This window comes from Aquila chrysaetos, chromosome 22 (assembly GCF_900496995.4).
Source record: "Aquila chrysaetos chrysaetos chromosome 22, bAquChr1.4, whole genome shotgun sequence".
Lineage (NCBI taxonomy): Eukaryota > Metazoa > Chordata > Aves > Accipitriformes > Accipitridae > Aquila > Aquila chrysaetos.
Genome location: NC_044025.1, coordinates 16664928 through 16682911, shown reverse-complemented (window position 1 = coordinate 16682911; position 17984 = coordinate 16664928). Strand labels below are relative to the sequence as shown.

General features: G+C 44.6%; 1 protein-coding gene across 2 annotated transcripts in view; it reads right to left on the bottom strand.

Moving 5' to 3' along the window:
- RASGEF1C (RasGEF domain family member 1C) overlaps nucleotides 1-17984 on the bottom strand; it is a 135741-nt gene that overhangs the window by 23466 nt on the left and 94291 nt on the right. For both annotated transcript variants that reach the window (XM_029998166.2, XM_029998167.1), the window contains 4 exons: nucleotides 12524-12706; nucleotides 10771-10893; nucleotides 8029-8166; nucleotides 1824-2036 (listed from right to left, as the gene is read on the bottom strand). In XM_029998166.2, the coding sequence (XP_029854026.1) occupies nucleotides 1824-2036; nucleotides 8029-8166; nucleotides 10771-10893; nucleotides 12524-12706 (657 nt within the window). The remainder of the gene's footprint in view (nucleotides 1-1823; nucleotides 2037-8028; nucleotides 8167-10770; nucleotides 10894-12523; nucleotides 12707-17984) is intronic.

Below are 17984 nucleotides of genomic sequence, written 5' to 3'. Positions count from 1 at the left end.
CTGCTGTGGTCCAGCATTACTCAATAGCCTTGTTTCCCAGCTGTTAAAATGGCAGTAATGCTGTGATCCGGTAACCATAGCAATCCCTTGCTTATCTGCACACACAGCGCTCTGACCCAACCTCCCTACCCAGTGAAGCTCAGGTGATGCCCCAGGGTGGTGGCTCTGTGCCACTGGGGAAGGAAGGCATTGAAGATACATGTGCTTACATTAAAGGCATTGCTCACACTGTAGAGTGGTCCAGGCATTAACCAAAACAAGAGTAAATAAAGCATCCAGATCTCTCTTAGTAAAAGACAGGCCATCTCCACCAGCTTCTGAACAAACCTGGCAGTTCCAGCCACACCACTGGCCTTCTTAATAGGCTTTTCAATTCCCTTAAACATGTTTATTAGAAAAAAATATTTTCAGTAGGTTGTAGGTCACAAAGGTATTTCAGAGGAGGTATTTTGGAATTCCCACGGCCCAAACTTAGGACACTCAAGCAACGATAAAATCAACGGTAGTTTTGCTTAAGTGAAAATTTTACGGCTACTCCCATGCTATTTCCATTGGCTTCTCACCTTGCTACTGATAACTGAACAGGACTCTTACCGACAAATAACTGTTATTAAATAAGTAGCAAATAGTTCTTACTAACAAATAAGCATCAGACAGTTTTAGTGCAGAGTAGCTGGTGTACCGGATGCAGTAAGTGAAAGAAAAGGTAGAGAGCACTGATTACAGTAAAGTGGAATGAAAACCTCTGGCTGCATTAGTTTTAAAAGTGCAACGGTGCCCTGGTTACAGGCAATCTCCCCTTGGATGACAGCTGTACTGCAGAGGAAAAGAAAAGCAACAGACAAACTCCAGGCAAAAGGTCTTCTACTCTCCGGCTTAAGCTATATAAAGCAAAAAGAGACAAAGTTGCACGTTCTGAAAACTAACCAAGGTGAGAAGATGATCCTGAATTTGGGGTTTCTGAGCTGTTCCACTTCTGGACAAATAGAGTATCAACTACCTTCAGAATTCCCAAGGCTAATTCCATGATATTCACTCCAATCCACAGTCCATTTCATGGTTTGTTTTTCCAGCCTTCCTCTCAAGGATGAACACTGTCTACAGGAGGACAGGCAGCAGGGAATCATTACAGCATCAAGAGATCTGCAGATGGCAGCAATGTTTTATGTTCTTCTGTGAACATCCAAGAGGTCTACACAGAGGACCTGAACCTGGGAGAAGGGTGTGCAACACAACAGTCTGTCCAACATCCTGGTACTGCAATTGGAGTGATTACCATCAAAAGCCTGTTTGAGAGTGGACTGCAGTCCAGTGAGGGAAACAGCAGGACTTTGTGTGGGTGGTATTTGCACACCCTTGTATGTCCATGCACAAAATCCCAAAGGGAAGAATGAAAAACGCATCAGACAACTCAGATGCTTTGTGTATCTGTAGGAACAGATCTGAACTGTTAACATTTCTTCCAAATTAATAAAAGGGCTAACGACCAGCCATTTCAATAGCACCTTCAGGTTGTGGGGCTCAGAGCACCTTACAGAAGTAAGAACCCCCTGACCTTGCTGGGACTATGACTTGCATTTCACAAATAAACAAGCTGAAAAAGTAAAGTGACCCACCCCGAGATGCACAGGAACACTCTGATATATAGCTTGCTTCTCAAGCATCTCTTAACCTGTCAAACCTTGCCTCCTGCTGCAGTGCTCATACAGCATGGGATGTGCTGCAGCAGTGCAGACATTTTTTGGTTATGTCTGGAATACTTAGCAGCTGATGGCTTAAAATAATACCTCTGACTGCAGAAGTTGGGAACCATTCCCACTTACCAGCTCCACATGTGTCAGCTGCTGAGCCAGAGTGTAAGGGTCACTGCAGACACTCAGGATTTCTCTCTGAATTGATGGAGGTTTACTTTTAAAGGCAACCAGCTTATCAGAGACAGCAGCACTGATCTTGACAATCCCTTCTTGCCCATGGCTGAGGGTTGCAAGCTTTTGATTCAGGGTTTGCAAAAGCTGATTCATCTTTTTCCAGTAGGCCTGGAAAGACAGGGAGAGAAAGAAACATAAACCACCCACAAAACTTGACAAAGGAGTGTTTTTATGCTGAATTTTCCCTTCTGCAAAATACTCCTAAGCCAGCAACAGGTTACCATTTTATTTTCAACAAGCCTATTTCAGAATAACCAGTCGGCTTAATTACAGTTCTGTGCTCTGGACCACAGAAACAGACTGCAGTCAAGAGAAGAGGCAGGCAGGACTGGTGGGTTGGGCTGGCACTGAGACTCACATATTCCTGCCAACATCAGGATCAGAGGAGAGGTAATGCTACAACATGAGTTACTGCAGCTTTCTGGAGCACAGCAGCATTCGATACCTATCCTTTATGTCAGCTACATGTTGGCTGAGAACTCTACCTGTTAGTGGTGCCTAGTCAACTCCTATTTATTAGGAATAAGAAATGTTTCTAATGCTATTCTCTCCATCCTTTTGAGCTGAAAGCAGCAGAAGCATGCTGCTACTTGCTACCCAGTTGGAGTGGTCTGAGCTTCGTGTAGCTTTGGGTATTTAATATCCAGAATGTTAATTACTGCTGAAGGAAGCTCATATCGTATTCCAAGCACAGCCGTGTGCTCAGCAGGATGATCATTACTAAGTTGCTCAGGTTGTTTTCAGAGCTGGAGCAGCTCTTTAACAGACAACAAGTGGAGCCGCTGGCCATGGAGGATGGGCAGAAAGAAATTACTTCAACTCTTCACGACTGACAGGTGCAGACATCATAAAACTGAGATAACTGAGAGAACTGGTGGATGGGCTCTAAAGACAAGGACTAATTGGAAATGTCCTTGGGCAAAAGCCTCACATGGAACATGAGGTGTAGCCTGCTGAGGAACACGGCCTCATGGGCTTTCCCAGCCAGAGAAAGGAGCATCAGGCAGGGGTGCAATGGGTGCTTGCTCAATTTCAAAGAGTACGGTCACTTGGGAAAACAGTTTGCAGGCTGGCCTACTGCCAGCTCCTCTTCCAGCACAAAGACACACAGTGGAAAGATCCTCTGGCTCCCCACAAGTGGAATAACTCCTTACTCCCCATCCAAACAGAATTTAGTAACATCAAGTTGCCAGTAACATCAGTTTGTAATCTGTCAGTATGAAACCAGAGCTGGCAAGGAGCCCTCTTCTATTACATCTGTACTGTGCAGCAGATGTACGCCCCGGCACCCTCCACGTAGTCCTCATCATCGCAACAGGACTTGGCCAGATTGTGCCTTCCCAAGAAGACCAACACACACCTGTGTCACATCCCAAGCTGGACACAGCCCAAGTGAAGTCTTGGGAAGTACTCCTGAATCCCGTGGTTTAGATCCAGCCTTCGTCTTCTTCAGACTTTTGTAGACTGTGGATAGTCTTCAGTGTTAGGCATTGACAGCACTCATGTTTTAAGTGTTCAAGGTGCCAGAGTCAGTGCTCCTCTCACCTACACAGGATCCCATCTGCACACTGGAAGTAGCATCTCCTACTACTTCACAGTGAAAAATAACATGCTTACATTTACCCTGTTTCCATTACAGTCTGAGGCTGGAAACCTTCAGAACATCTCAAGTGCTTCAACTTTTGCTGCAACACTTTGTAACTTTCATAGAGCGTTTCTAGCAGAAGGTTTCACGTGGCTGAGGAAGCTCTCATTTCACTCCAGGAAGATGCTCTCTTGAGCTGGGCTGGAACACGGGCCAGATAAGCAGGATGTAGTCAGGCTTTTTTTGCAAAATAGACCTGATAAGTCTGAAATGAAGCAAGTACCTAGAAGGCAGGAGGGACTTGTCTTGGAGAATGACAACACATGTTCTATTCGGAAGCAAATCACACAGGAGGAGTGAAAACTGAGTGAGGAAGATGTAAAAATAAATAATCGAAATAATTTTTAGAAAATAAAAAAACATTCTTTCAGTTTTTATGTGTTCCTGATGTACACTAGCTTCAAGGAAGAGAGACTACTGGCCTTCTTCACGTAAATCCTCAAACAGATGGTCACACTTTTGATTTACAAAGACTCCTGGACCCAAACTACTGACCACCATCTAAATATTTCTCTGGTTTACATCCAGGTGTGTTTGCAAATCTCAGAGCTTATGAAGCTCTATGAGTAGAATGTTATTTTTTAGTGGAAACTCAAATAGCGACATATTTGGTATTTTGTGAACTTATTTTGTAAACAGGAGAATTAATTTCAGGGGTGAGGCGGGGGCATGCCACTGAAATCCAAGTTTTCTACTGAACATAAAAAGTTTGGCTAAAAAACTTTTAGCTGAAAACTCAGTTCTCTTTCAAAAAGGAGTTTGGATGAGAAACCTTGGACCAGCCATGTCTGCGCAGGATCAAATTCTTCACTGTTTGGATGAAAAGCCAAAAAGCAGCATAAAATTGCTTGAAAGACATGCATATTAGCCAGTCTTTCAATAAATCCTTATCAAGAGATCTAGTTTCACCTAGTTTTGTAGGGAATACGGCACAAAATTATAGATATAGACAACAGTAAACAAAGACTCAGGTAAGCCAATCGCCTAATAAAGAATTAAATGAGAAAGACACTTAAGGGACACAAAAAAATTATTTAGAAATTAGAGCTCTTGAAGAGACTCACTGAAAATCGGTTGGGTGCACCCTTGCCTAGAAAGCTTTTCTGTGCATGTTGGGGGAGAAATTAAAAAAAAAACAACTGCTTTTGCCCTTTTAAAAGCATTTCCTGCCTTCTTTAAGCTATGTTCACTAAGTGAAAACAACATTGTTCATTACCTTCAACATGCTGGTAATTATCTCGCCACAAAGTGACCCCCCATTGTACAGGGGCTGCATGCTGGACTCTATCAACTGATTTCACTTCATTGCCACATTAACAGTCAAAAGAAGAATATTACTGTTTAATATTTAAAGAAAATGTTTCGTTCTTAACGGGGAAAGTTCCTCTGAAGACAGCAGGCCTCAGCAGGTGGCTTAGGAGCTCAAATTTTAATTAAAATTTCTAACTCTAAATGCAAATCACAGCACTTACTAAGAAATGCTTCTCAGCATGGACACCTTTATAAGCACATCACAGAGCCTTTAGAAAGTGGACTCTACAAAGGACAGGAGCATACGCTGCAGGGGAAAATCCTGCATTGACCTACATGGACTAGATGACCTCACAAATCTTTCAATCTTTAATTTCTGTGATTTACAATGGGAACAACTTTCTTCCAAACAACTAACAGACACCACCACTCTTTTGTGCTGCCCCTTAAAAAAAGGAAATTTGCATTTGTAGGATACGAGCTGTTTCTTAAATTAATTATTGATTTTGCTTAGGCATAATCACTTGCAATTACAGTGCCTAGTAATATTTGAAAAACAATGATTTGAACCTAATCTAGTCTGAGGCCCCCCAGGGCATCCATAAGCATTGGTACACAGCTATGCACGCTCCGGAGCAAAGGTGTGCAGCACTTGCTCAGGTTAGGCAAATAAACTATTGCTTTGTATGCAAAAAGTTGATTTTTAGCATTTATGGCTCTTCACCAGGACAGTTACTGCTTTTAAAGAGCACCCGCAAAGCCCGTGTTCTCTGCCCTTTTGGCTGGTTCCTTCTTTCCAGCGGACATGATTTTGGTGGGTCTGTATGGGTTTCTCTCACTTCAGATGCTGAAGGGCTGCAAGGCACCTTTTTTGGTGGTTGGCAGAAGCAAGTTCATTGCCTCTTCCCCTTGAGGGAGAAGTTTTACTGCTCTGGTTAATGGAATTGAGGCCACCTTGGCTCTTTCCGAAAGTCCTCTGTGCTCCCTTCACCTCCATCAAAGTGTCACGCAGCTTCCCCTTCCCACCCCTTCTCTCCCACGTGCTGGCCAGCCCCGCCAGCCGATCCATGCCAGCCTACAGCTATCCAAAAGTGCCAGCTGTGATGCCAGACCAGCCCAAGAGCAGCTGTTTCCATTTCTCTCGTGTTTCATGTGGGTAGGAGGGTCCAATTTCATTTCCGTTGTGCTGCAAGCCTGCTAATTCCTTCTCTCTTCTCTCCACCCCTCTCTTTGTCAGCCTTACGGGTATGTGCTTTTTGTTCTACTGAATTGCACCCGTCTGTGGCCTGAAGCCAGGCCTTGATGTAGCCAATGGAACTGAATTCTTCCACATCCCATGGTTAAGCTAGAAGTAATTAGAGACTCTCTATGTACTATTCGCTCTTATCCTTATTATTTTAATGGACTTTGTGGTATTTTTAATGTTTCGGAATTACGTGATGGTGTTCACCCACCTGAACTTGCAAGCAGGTCTCCCAGAGACTCCACTCGCTATGTCCTACTCTGCCACACACATGGCTCATGCATTTGAACACCAAGACCATACAGCCATCTAGACTGAGTTTCTGCCCAGCAGGCCACACACTGCTGTCTTCTGCCACTTCCACGCTCCCAGAGAAGCTACATGTCCATAAATATTTGTATTTTCTTTAAATGTAAGGACTGTCTCTTGCTATGTCACCATAGCAGCCAAACAGGATCTACCTCAGCCCATAGATCCAGTGAACTTTGATGGGGATTCCAGTGGCATTAGTCAAACTGTGATCAGGGTCTGCTGCTCTGTGCCTGCTTGCCTCCTCTCTGGGTCCCTGCTTTACAATAGCGACCACCTCAAGCATAGGGCCTGTGATCTCTTTTACACAGGACAGGAAGAAGTAAGCCAAACCCTTGTTAGATTCACTAATGAAAAAGATAACAAAATGCAAAGATTGATTCAAAAAAACTACTAGACTGAAGACATGTAAAGTAAGGAATGGAAAATTAGATTTCAGCACAGGTGATGAAGGAGATAAGCAAATGGATAGGGTGAGACAAAAAAGGACCATAAATGCCCTTAGAGAAAGGAAGCCTTCATCAGGTACCTTCAGGCAACTGATGATCTTTGTTAGCTCCCCAATGCAATCACTTGACTGGCTGCTTGCTCCACTCCTCATTCACTAAATTAAACATCCCGGAGCACTCCTTGAGCCACTGCTTGGCCAGGATGGTTGGGTCTCAGGTCACGATACTTGTTTTGGTTTTGGATGGGTTAATCTTCTTTCAAGTAGCTGGTACAGTGTTGTGTTTTGGATTCAGTATGAGAAGAATGTTGATAACACACTGATGTTTTCACTTGTTGCTGAGTAATGTTTAGTCTAAAGTCAAGGATTTTTCAGCTTCTCATGCCCAGCCAGCAAGAAGGCTGGAGGGGCACAAGAAGCTGGGAGGGGACACAGCCAGGACAGCTGACCCAAAGTGGCCAAAGGGGTATTCCATACCATGGGACGTCATGTCCAGTACATAAACTGGGGGGAGTTGGCCCTGGGCAGGGGATCGCTCCTCGGGAACTAACTGGGCATTGGTTGGTGAGTGGTGAGCAATTGCATTGTGCGTCACTTGTTTTGTATATTCCAATTCTTTTTTTATTATTATTGTCATTTTATTATTGTTATTATTAACATCATTATTATTTTCTTCCTTTCTGTTCTATTAAACCGTTCTTATCTCAACCCATGAGTTTTACTTTTTTTCCCAATTCTCTCCCCCATCCCACTGGGTCAGGGGGAAGTGAGTGAGCAGCTGTGTGGTGCTTAGTTGCTGGCTGGGGTTAAACCACAACAATACTTCACTCCTCTGCTAGACTATAACTCGGGAGATCACAGCTCTGTTGCTATTTGAATTGTGACCACCACGTTCAGTCTATGGTATGCCTTCAGATCTTCTGTTTGTAAAATGGGAATGTTGTTATCTTACAATTCAATGTGCAGTAGATAAATTCCACTGATCACTCCAATGTGTCCGCACGTCACTACCACAGGGGTACCTAAACCGAGAGATGTCGCTTTCAGGGAAGTGACAGGTTTTAACCATCAGAGGAGAACAAAGCTGTGAGAGTTCCCAGGAAGAGGCATGGAACAGTACGTGGCAAAAGAAGGAAAAAGGAGGAACCAAGTGGGAAAATGAACTTAACATCTCCACACAACATCCCAGGTCAGACATCCTCACCTCATCACACGGGGCTATCCTATGAATCATGTCTTTCAGATGGCCAATCATCCGCTCTTCCTGAAAGTCATACGGGAATGTCTCTGTCCACTCTGTCAGCAACTGTAAGATTTTGGGTCCAAATTTTCTGATCCGAGCCTGAAACGGAAACCAGAATGATGGATAGGGATTGAAATGTGTTTACTGTTAAAGACTCCCAGCAAATATGCATGTCACTGATGTGGGGCCAGATTTTCAAAGAAGGCACTTACGGTTGCACCTGCAAAATCTGCACACATGCAAACAAATAGTGTGGTGCACAAATCATACATTTTGGCATGCAAAATATACCAGAGCTTAGATGCATGCACAACTGTCTGTTTTACATGCAGATTGAAGTACTCTGCACATGCAATTGGCTGGTTTATGGTTGGATGGACATTTTGTTGGTGCAACCTCTATACCTTTTTTAAAAACATCTGGCCTTTTTGCTGATTTGAACTTTATGTTATTCCCTTCTGTACTTAAAACCCTCCTACATTTTCATCCTTCCTTGAAAAATTGATTGGAATGTGGTTCTTGACCAACAAAGAGGCGGTTTTTGTTTCTTTGCTTTCTGGCTGTATGAAAAAACTGCTTAGTGACCAGTGGCAGATGTAACATGAGGAAGAAGAGACGGACAAAACATCAGCACTTTAGTAACTTTACCTGGGCTACTGATAACGTTGCTCTCCTCCCACATGAGCTCAAGGTCATGATAGGACAAGGATGCCCACTCACATAACACACAGCTGATGCCCACTTTACTTTTGGTGTAGATTTATCTGAGAATGCAGCAGTGGGAATAGTCAGGAAGATATGGGGCAAGGAGGCAAATGGGGGGAACGGCACAATAGGTGCATTAGTGTTATCTCAAAAGACAGCCAGTGTGGCTGCTTCCAAAACTTTCATCCTCCGTTATCCAAGAACATGTGAAAACGAAATTGCATTAAACAACAAACGGCATTTTTATTTACAGAAAACACAGACCAAAACAAACAGCCTTCTTCTGCATCCTATGTACTGTAGCTAAAGTGCACCCTGTAATCAGGAAAAATTACACTCTTGAGCTCCACAGCTCTCTGCTTTTCAAGCAAGGTGGTTAAAATGCATATTTCAGCTTTCCACCAACAACAGGTTTCAATGAACCACATCTCTAAAAATAACTGCTGTCAGCTAGCATTAAGCTCATGCTCAAAGACCAGCAGGTGGCTGCTAAAGGGAAAGCTTTATTGGAAACTACAAAGGTCTGGGGAGACATTTGCTCCAGATGTGTAAACTGCTATTATGAATTGAAGGAGAGGACTTTGTGCAGGTCACAGGACACAGGGGATGGGAGGTCGCTTGTGTGCAAAGTTTCAAAGTCAGCCCCACTCTCAGGAACACAAAATCAGCTGTGTCCCACCACCTCTGTGTTACTACAGGCCAGTCCAAAATGCAGATTCATTTCAGGCAAATAGAGAGATCTTCGTAATAAGACAGTGTTTCTCATTTCTTGCAAAATTTAATGAGCAGCAAAACTTTGCAATGGTCACATTTTAATCCTCCTAAACTTGCATCTGTCAATAGCATCGGAGAACAGAACCCATCACACCTTAAAGAACCCTGTTTTGTATGGTGCACCTCATACAGATATTTCTATTAACACTGACTGTATGGGCAACCCAAGTGTCAGATTTCCAAGTACTCTGGCTGATTGCTTTCCATAGTGAAGGCAGAGCTCCTGTTACTCATGCAACCAGCTGCCTGGGCAAAAACAGGCATATGTGTTCAGATGTTGGTGATTCAGCATTTGATGCCAAAAACACTCTTTCAAAGCTGGGAAGGCTGATCTTGAGAATCATTTCAGAATTTGGGGATTTTTGGGAAGTTGCAACTAATGCACGTTCTTCTCCCCTCCACTGCGCTGAAGGTGCATCTCCTGCTCCAGGTAATGTACTGGATAGGTCTTCATCAATGCACTGAGGAGAGCTTGGGTGGAATCCAGCACTGAACAGGATCCAGTGGGATCCATCTCCACCGCACTGTCTGTGGGACTGCCAGAGGATGCACATGTGTTGTTACACACTGTACCAGTCTGCACAGTCCCTAGGGCAACACAGGGAGGAGTGCGGACGCGGTAACAGCTTGGATTTTCTCATTCTGTTAGCTTGTCACAGCCTCACTACTGCTTCAGCTTGTTCCTGGTGCGCCAGACAGCGCCGCTCTGCAGCACGGCTGTGTGGACGATCTGTCAGTGCTGGCAACGGGAGGTTAGTGGGTAGCTGCATGCTGTTATGTAGCGTTCAAAGTGACAGGTAAGGCCAAGAGGAAATATTACTGTACCAGAAGCAAGAAAGCAAAAGAGCAGACGCATTAAGTAAAAATGGGAGAGTGGTGTGTCAACATCTGCAATTGACAGTGTGTGAGGTTTACGTCCTACACCTCCTTGCATCCCGCAGGCTTCATCAGAGCCTTAAAGAAGTTAAGAAGGGAAGTCACCTGGGAAGACTGAGATGGGGGAAAGGGAAAATTAGAAGAAGATTTGAAGTGACTAGTGCCTGGAGCACTGCTCTTGGACATGGATACTAGGATGCCTCAATGTCAGGATCTCAGCAGCAGCTGTCATCCTTTATGAGAAAGTTTCATTCAATCCAAAGGGAGGCAAAGGACACACACCAGAGCCCCAGAATTCTCTGCCCGTTGAAAATATCTCACATTTTTCTGCTGTAAAGATAAACTAACCTTGTCCAGCACGGGGTCGTCCAGCCGCTGCTGCTCAATGCACTTGTGACAAACGCGGGACAAAAGCTCATGGGGTTCGATGAAGAGTCTGGAACTCAGCAGGAATGTAAAGATATAGGCCTTCTGCGGGAGAAAGACAAGCAGACCTGCTGTAAGCATCCGCACAGTGGGTAATATTAGCCATAAAACCCCAAACTCCACAGTTTTTGCATTTCCACTGGGACAGACCTTTATGTCTAAAAGATGTAAGGATTCCTGACCCTGAAAATGGAACTGGTTACAGTGGGTGCAGGATGTAGTGGCATCTCCTTCCTCAACAGCATCCACTTCCAGCCTTTGGTTGCCCAAACCCTACGCAAACATCCAGCGACGACAGTGTGTAGGTCACTCTACAGGAGCAAGCCCAGGTATAGGAGACAGCGCAACCAGGGATGCACGGAGACCAGTGAAAGCTAAATGTGTAGACACTCAGGCATCTCTGTGTCGTACTGGGTTGGGAGCTGCAGATGCCCCCAGATTAGTCACATCTTGCTATTGCCCTGCAGGTCTCACCCAGCCTGTTTTAAGGAATACTTCATTTATTTTACTAACTCCCCAAATTTCATTTCTATCAGCCAAGCCATATCATATGCAGTCCCACATCTGTGAAGCTGTGGGAAGGAGGCCTGTTGGATAAATCCTTGGATTATTTAAAGTATTCCAGCAGTGAATTTAAAATATATGCATGAATCCTCAGTTGTTTGCATCCCGACCCCTCCTGGCACCTGAATTATCTTCTTTCCCCCAGACCTAGCCATGCTCCTGAGCAGCAGGTATAATATTACATATCACACGTGGCTTAATGAAAATCTCACAGCCTAATCTGTCCATTACCTATTTTTATTGCCTTTCTGTTCTTTTTTTTTAATTGATATGCTTCTCTATTGCTTATTTTTAGCTGATCAGAAACTGAGCTGTGGGTAATTTAAAACATGCTGTCTGCTCTGCATTGATAACTTTCATAGTCTTCTAAACTGCCCAGAAGTCAATGCTACTCTGTGCTTTGAAATACAAGCCTTTCTGCAGAGATATATTAGCACTTAAAAGTCTTCCAATCAAACTCTGTCCTGAATTCCACTGAGGATGTGCAAAATCCAGTGAAGTCAATGGCTTGCAGAACCATAAACCTGCTTCCAGTTTAGATCCTGACACTGTTGGTAAAGAAACACTGACTATTCACTGATGGAGCAAGGATTAGGATCTGGACCATGCTGTCAGCAAACTCAGTGTGAATATAACCCCAGGTAAATTATGAACCCATCAGAAGCAGCATCTCTGTTGTCACTGAGGGAATGCTTTGTACATGCAGACAAACCTGGATGACTTCAGCAGCCACTGAAATTCAGCTAATTTAATGCCAGTTCAGACTTGAAGTTTTTTGCTTCGGTCTTCATCTAAACCTCTCTGGGATGCACTGCTATTTTTGAAGTGCTCCGACTGCTAGATCACTAATTCATCACCACCACAGCTTTCCCCCTCCACCCCGTTCTCTTATTTAAAAGCAGTATCAAGTTTGGGATCTGCTTTTTCACAGGAACAATTATAAAGCAGTGAAACAGCATTTAAAGCAATGCATCAATTTACCAAGCTTTAATTGTATGCAGCTTTTAAATTAGCCCCTCTTAATTCAAAATTTAACACATTTGCACTTTTGCATGAAGTGCTGCCCCAATTCATCAAAATTAAACTGTTTATTATGCTGTGAATTGCTTACTTCAGGGTAGTAATCAGTGGTAGGTATCAGATGCTGGATTAGAGCATCCAGAGATGCTGAGGTAAGGTTTCCATCCTGGAAGATCAGTCCTCCTTGTTCATCTTCTTTTGAAGTATGTAGATGAGGGCTGAAGCCACATGGGGTAAACATACTGGTAGAACTCAGTGTTTGGGGCATGCCTTCCTACAACAGAGAGAAACTCACATCAGGGACAAGTTCCATCAGATTCACAGCCACATCTGTCTTCTGGTTGATTTGAAAAACACAAGCCACTAATGAGAGCTTCCTGTTCACAAAATTAATGTGATCTCTCCATTATAACCTCTTTTATCGTTGTCATTGGCAGATCATGCCTGCGATAGGAAATACACAGGAAAATGGGAATTTTGATTTATGCTTTTGGGCCAGAAAGTGAGGGCAGCTACTTTGGGCTCCCACCCCAATCAAGAGTGTCTGTGATGACTCCCTTTTTGCTGCCATCCCTGGTCAGTCCCACGTAGGAGAGGCAAGATACTTGGGACTTGAATTCAGCAGGTTCCTGAGCAGAACAGAGCTGTTTGTTTGAACCTCTGTCCCCCCTGAGAATGAGGCAGGGAGAATTTAGGGTGAGAGAGGGAGAGAAGAGGGGTGCCACCTAAGGCTTGCTCAGGATGGACTTGGAGAAATGTTCTGTCGCTCCCGTGGGACAGGAGAGGCGTCAGAGTGAGCGAGGGGGTAGAAGCAGGAGCAGAAGTCAACTGGAGGAGGATGGAAAAATGAAGGGAGTTGGAGGGAACACAGAACATGGGAGCTGAAGAAGAGATTAGAGAACAAGGAAATGAGACATGAGGAAGAGGGAGAAGGCAGACACCTGCGCTATTTTTGGAGCCTGAAGTTAGTCAGTCCTAGATCTATACTTAGGTACTAAATAAATGTTTCAAAAAGATCCTGAGCACTCTTCGACTTCACTAGAGATGCAGAGTCCTCCGCACCTCTGAAAAGGAGGCCAGGCAAACACAGAGCGCATAGCCCAGTTTCAAGCTCCCTGTATTTCAGTTCTCTTGGTTCTTCAGGTTGCATTCTAGGCTCCGTTTCAATTTTGTGGCTTACAATCAGCTTTAAATGTTTCTTCTGCTGAGCAAAGTTGTTTTGTTCCTGATTTGGTGCAGGGAGATGACAGATTTTGCCCTGAGAGCTTTAAAGCATCTCCAGCTGCTCTGAAATCCCCCTAGAAGCTGCTCCACTCTCAACTAGAGGCAGCATTATAGGATGTGGACTGGGAAAAGGACAGCGCATGCTCACTCCCAGGTCAGCAAAGGCATCATCCAGACCAAGGGACTCCTCTGTGACCCAACTATTTGCTTCTAAATTTGATTTTACTCGGTGCGATGGAGGATAGGAAAGAGATGATGGAAGCGAAGAGTCCTAAAGCCAATCTCTACTCCTCTGAGCAGGTACAGAACTTCTCCCAGGACTCCAGCTCTCCCTCCTGAGCATAGCCTCTGTCTGCTGGAAGAGCAAGACCTGCACCCTGCAGCCTGCTGAGCCGGCACCGACCTCCCACGTAGGAAGGCACAGGGCCACACGCTGACACTGCCTGCCTGCTGCTACGCCTCAGCCTGCTGGTGCTCAGTCACAAGCAGTCAGCAGATATGCATTATTTTTTAATTTATTTCTCTGCCCTTTTCTGTATCCTGTTCCGTCTGCTTTTCTGCCTCTTCACCACCCCATACAACTTCAAAAGCTGCCCCATGGATTTGGCTTAAAAATTTGAGTTTGCGTTTCTCCCTCGCATACATTGGTAGATGTGCTGTGACTCAAGTCAGGTCAGCTTTAGTTTACACACACAGTATGTCGTATTTACTCCTGCAAAAGCACCTCTCTGCCTGGTACAACCCATCTACTCCCCCAGGCTCACTCAGGCTGCTGCAACTTGCCAACTCAGAGCAACCTTGGGCCACCGAGGATGAGAAGGGCAGTGTGCCTGTAAGCCAGGCAGGGTGTGAAGCCCTGGGAGAGGCTGGGAGCTGGGTCCCAGCACTGTGGGAGATCAGGCTTTATGAGCAAAACTTGGGTGACTTCATCCTTCAAAGGAGGGCCCGTTCCCTGGGAGCCAGCGGTTTGGTTATTGCATCTTATCTCCTTCTGGGAGGCTCACACGGGCTGGGAGCACGGGCTGCCTCCAGGATTTGCAATCAAAGAAAAAGGAACCAAAATGTCAAAACCAACAAACTCTTGCCTTGACTGAAAAATAAAATAGATGTCAGGGATTTCAGTTTAGTTTAAAGACCAGAATATCTGAATGTCATCCTAGCCAGAAGGGAAGTTGAAGTATCTAGTTCTAATGAATGTGCAGATGTGCCTGTTAATAAGGCTCCAAGAGCAAGTAATTGCTGCTTTTTGTACACAGCTCAGACTGTGTAGTAAATGGGAAAGACTGCCAAATCCCATTTGTTACTTCTAACACGCTCTATGTTACATCTTGTTTCTGTAGCAATAATCCCAAGAAGGATTGCATGTCCATATAGATCAACAAATAAATCTCATGGACATATAACTGTCTACATGAGGAAAAGAAAAAGTTAAAACAGCTGTGAACTTACAGGACACATCCTGGCTTCAGCATAAAACAGAACTAAAGTAATAATTTATTCAGTGCAATCCCTCACTGTCAATGCCATTTTTATCATCAAATAGAAATGTATCTAAACAGGATATTGCCTGAACTTTTGCATCTCATTACATGAGAAATCTTGCCGAAATACATAGTAATGCTTCTTAAGAAGAAGTTACCTTTTTTTTTTAAACTGAATAAAAACAGCTGTCCAACCGTCACCAAGACATCCGTCTTGGATATTGTTTAGAAATTAAATTTGTCTTTTTATTATGACGTTCCTGGTCTAATCTCAAGTTTTTGGGCAAGGCCTGTGTCATATCTAAGATGGTGCCTGGTTGCCACCTTACTTGCCCCCGAAGAAGACCTGAAAGTTTTAACTTCATGCATTTTTGCTCCCTGTTAACTGATTCTGTTATGTTCACAGCAGGATAAAGGCCAACTGTATACAGACTAAAAACCTGTTGTGTTACTAAGCTTGATTATAACTAACATTAGTATTTGGCAGACAGGAATTTAGGACAGGGACTTCTCTGCTGGCAACACCTAATTTCTTTTTTTGTTCAGGCAGTTTCCAAAGTACTCTTTTCAAAAGTACTAAATAGAAACAAGATCTTGCTTTGAAAGAGCCCAAGTATGTGACTGCCTATGGTAGGCAGAAGACGAGGTTATGCTGTCAATCACTCGCAAAATAAACAACAAGGGAAGCACTAAGAGAAGAAAACAAACAAGCACACAACCTCAAGAAGATTTGTCTTATTGTACTGACGGTGGTTTGGATGATGGAAAAGGTAGGCAGTGTAGACAGAGCCAGACTCTTCTCAGGAGAGCACAGTGGCAGGATGAGAGACAACACCCCCAGGCTGCAGAAGGGAAATTCCAGTTGAATGTAAGAAAAAATCCTCCCCTGAGCACCACATGAAATTGGAAGAGGGACCTGGAAAGGATGTTCAATTTCCGCCCTGGGAGATTTTCAAAACTCAACTACACAAGGCCCTGAGCAACCTCCACAAACTTTGAAGTTAGCCCTGCTTCAAGCAGGAGCTTGGACTAATGACCATGAGAGGCCTGTTCTGATTAATTTTTCTGTGATTCTAATACACATCTTTCTCAAACTGTTGCAGTATTGCCCCATTTCTGGGCTTTTTAATATAAACCTTGGCAAGTAAAAATCGAGTCCAGATCATCAGATATTTATAAAGGAGTCCATTTTGGGCATAAAAACTTTTTTCCACTTTTTCTGGAAACAACAGCTCGCATGTGGCAAAAATGGCCCAAAACCTCACCTGAAGACCACTTGGAATTAACCTGAAGTCAATGAGATTTAAGCACGTGCAAATTCAGTAGATAAGTGCTTCCCTTAACTTTAGTCCAATTCAACATGCAATGTTTTGCTGTTCCTCTCATTTCAGAAGGAAATCAAATGCCATCTCAACCAAAATTTGCAGGATGATACAGAGATCTCAAAAGCATCTGAATTCCTCCACGTGCCATAAAGCTGAGCAGCTGGTAGAGGAGAAAGATTCAAATTAGTGACCTTCTGGGCAGAGAGCAGCAGTGTGAGCTAACCTGTTGCTGGACTCAAGAGGACTTGTACGGAGGTGAGAAACCTTACAAATACATCAGCTGAAGGAATGATGTCTGCCAACCTTGCTAAGTACAGGGAAACCTAATCATGCAAGAAAAAGCCAAACCCCCAAGTGTCACAAGTTCTGCTGCTCTTATGCATGCTTACTAAGACCTAGAAATTTCCAGCAGTAAATGTACTGGAGGGCTGGTGCCCTGACTTTGGAAAGAGATACTGCTATACACGGGTCCCAAAACCAGACTTCATGCTTGTGGGTTCAGAAGGAGCAGAGATGCTTTGCTAACAGCACACAGGCTCTGGTAGCAATGACAAGGGTAAAATGTAACACGTGCCTTGAAGGACCACTTTGATAAATGGTGCTCTGGAGGGAGCGCTGCTGGTGAGGGAATCTTAGTGAAGGGCAGACTTCCACATCCCGCCATGCAAAATCACAGAATCAGAATGGTTTGGGTTGGAAGGGACCTTAAAGATCATCCAATTCCAATCCCCCTGCTATGGGCAGGGACACCTTCCACTAGACCAGGTTGCTCAAAGCCCCATCCAACCTGGCCTTGAACACTGCCAGGGACGGGGCATCCACAGCCTCTCTGGGCAACCTGTCCCAGTGCCTCACCACCCTCACAGTGAGGAACTTCTTCCTTCCATCTGATCTAAATCTACCTTCTTTCAGCTTAAAGCCATTACCCCTTGTCCTATCACTACACGCCCTTGTACAAAGTCCCTCTCCAGCTTTCCTGTAGGTCCCCTTTAGGTACTGGCAGGCTGCTCTAAGGTCTCCCCGGAGCCTCCTCTTCTCCAGGCTCAACAACCTCAACCCTCTCAGCCTGCCTTCATAGGAGAGGTGCTCCAGCCCTCTGATCGTTTTTGTGCCCTTCCTCTGGACCCACTCCAACAGGTCCATGTCCTGCTGATGTTGGGGCCCCAGAGCTGAACGCAGTACTGCAGGGGGGGTCTCACGAGAGCCGAGTAGAGGGGGAGAATCCCCTCCCTCGACCTGCTGGTCACGCTGCTTTTGATGCAGCCCAGGATACGGTTGGCTTTCTGGGCTGCAAATGCACATTGCCGGGTCGTGCTGAGATTATCGTCAACTGACACCCCCAAGTCCTCCTCCTCAGGGCTGCTCTCAATCCACTCATCGCCCAGCCTGTATTTGTGCTTGAGACTGATGACTGATGATACAGGTGGCTGCGCACATACAGCATTTAAACTATCTCTGCGCTCTAAAGGACTGAGACCTGGAGATGTGAAAAAGTCTCTGCACCAGCTAAAAAAATGAAAGA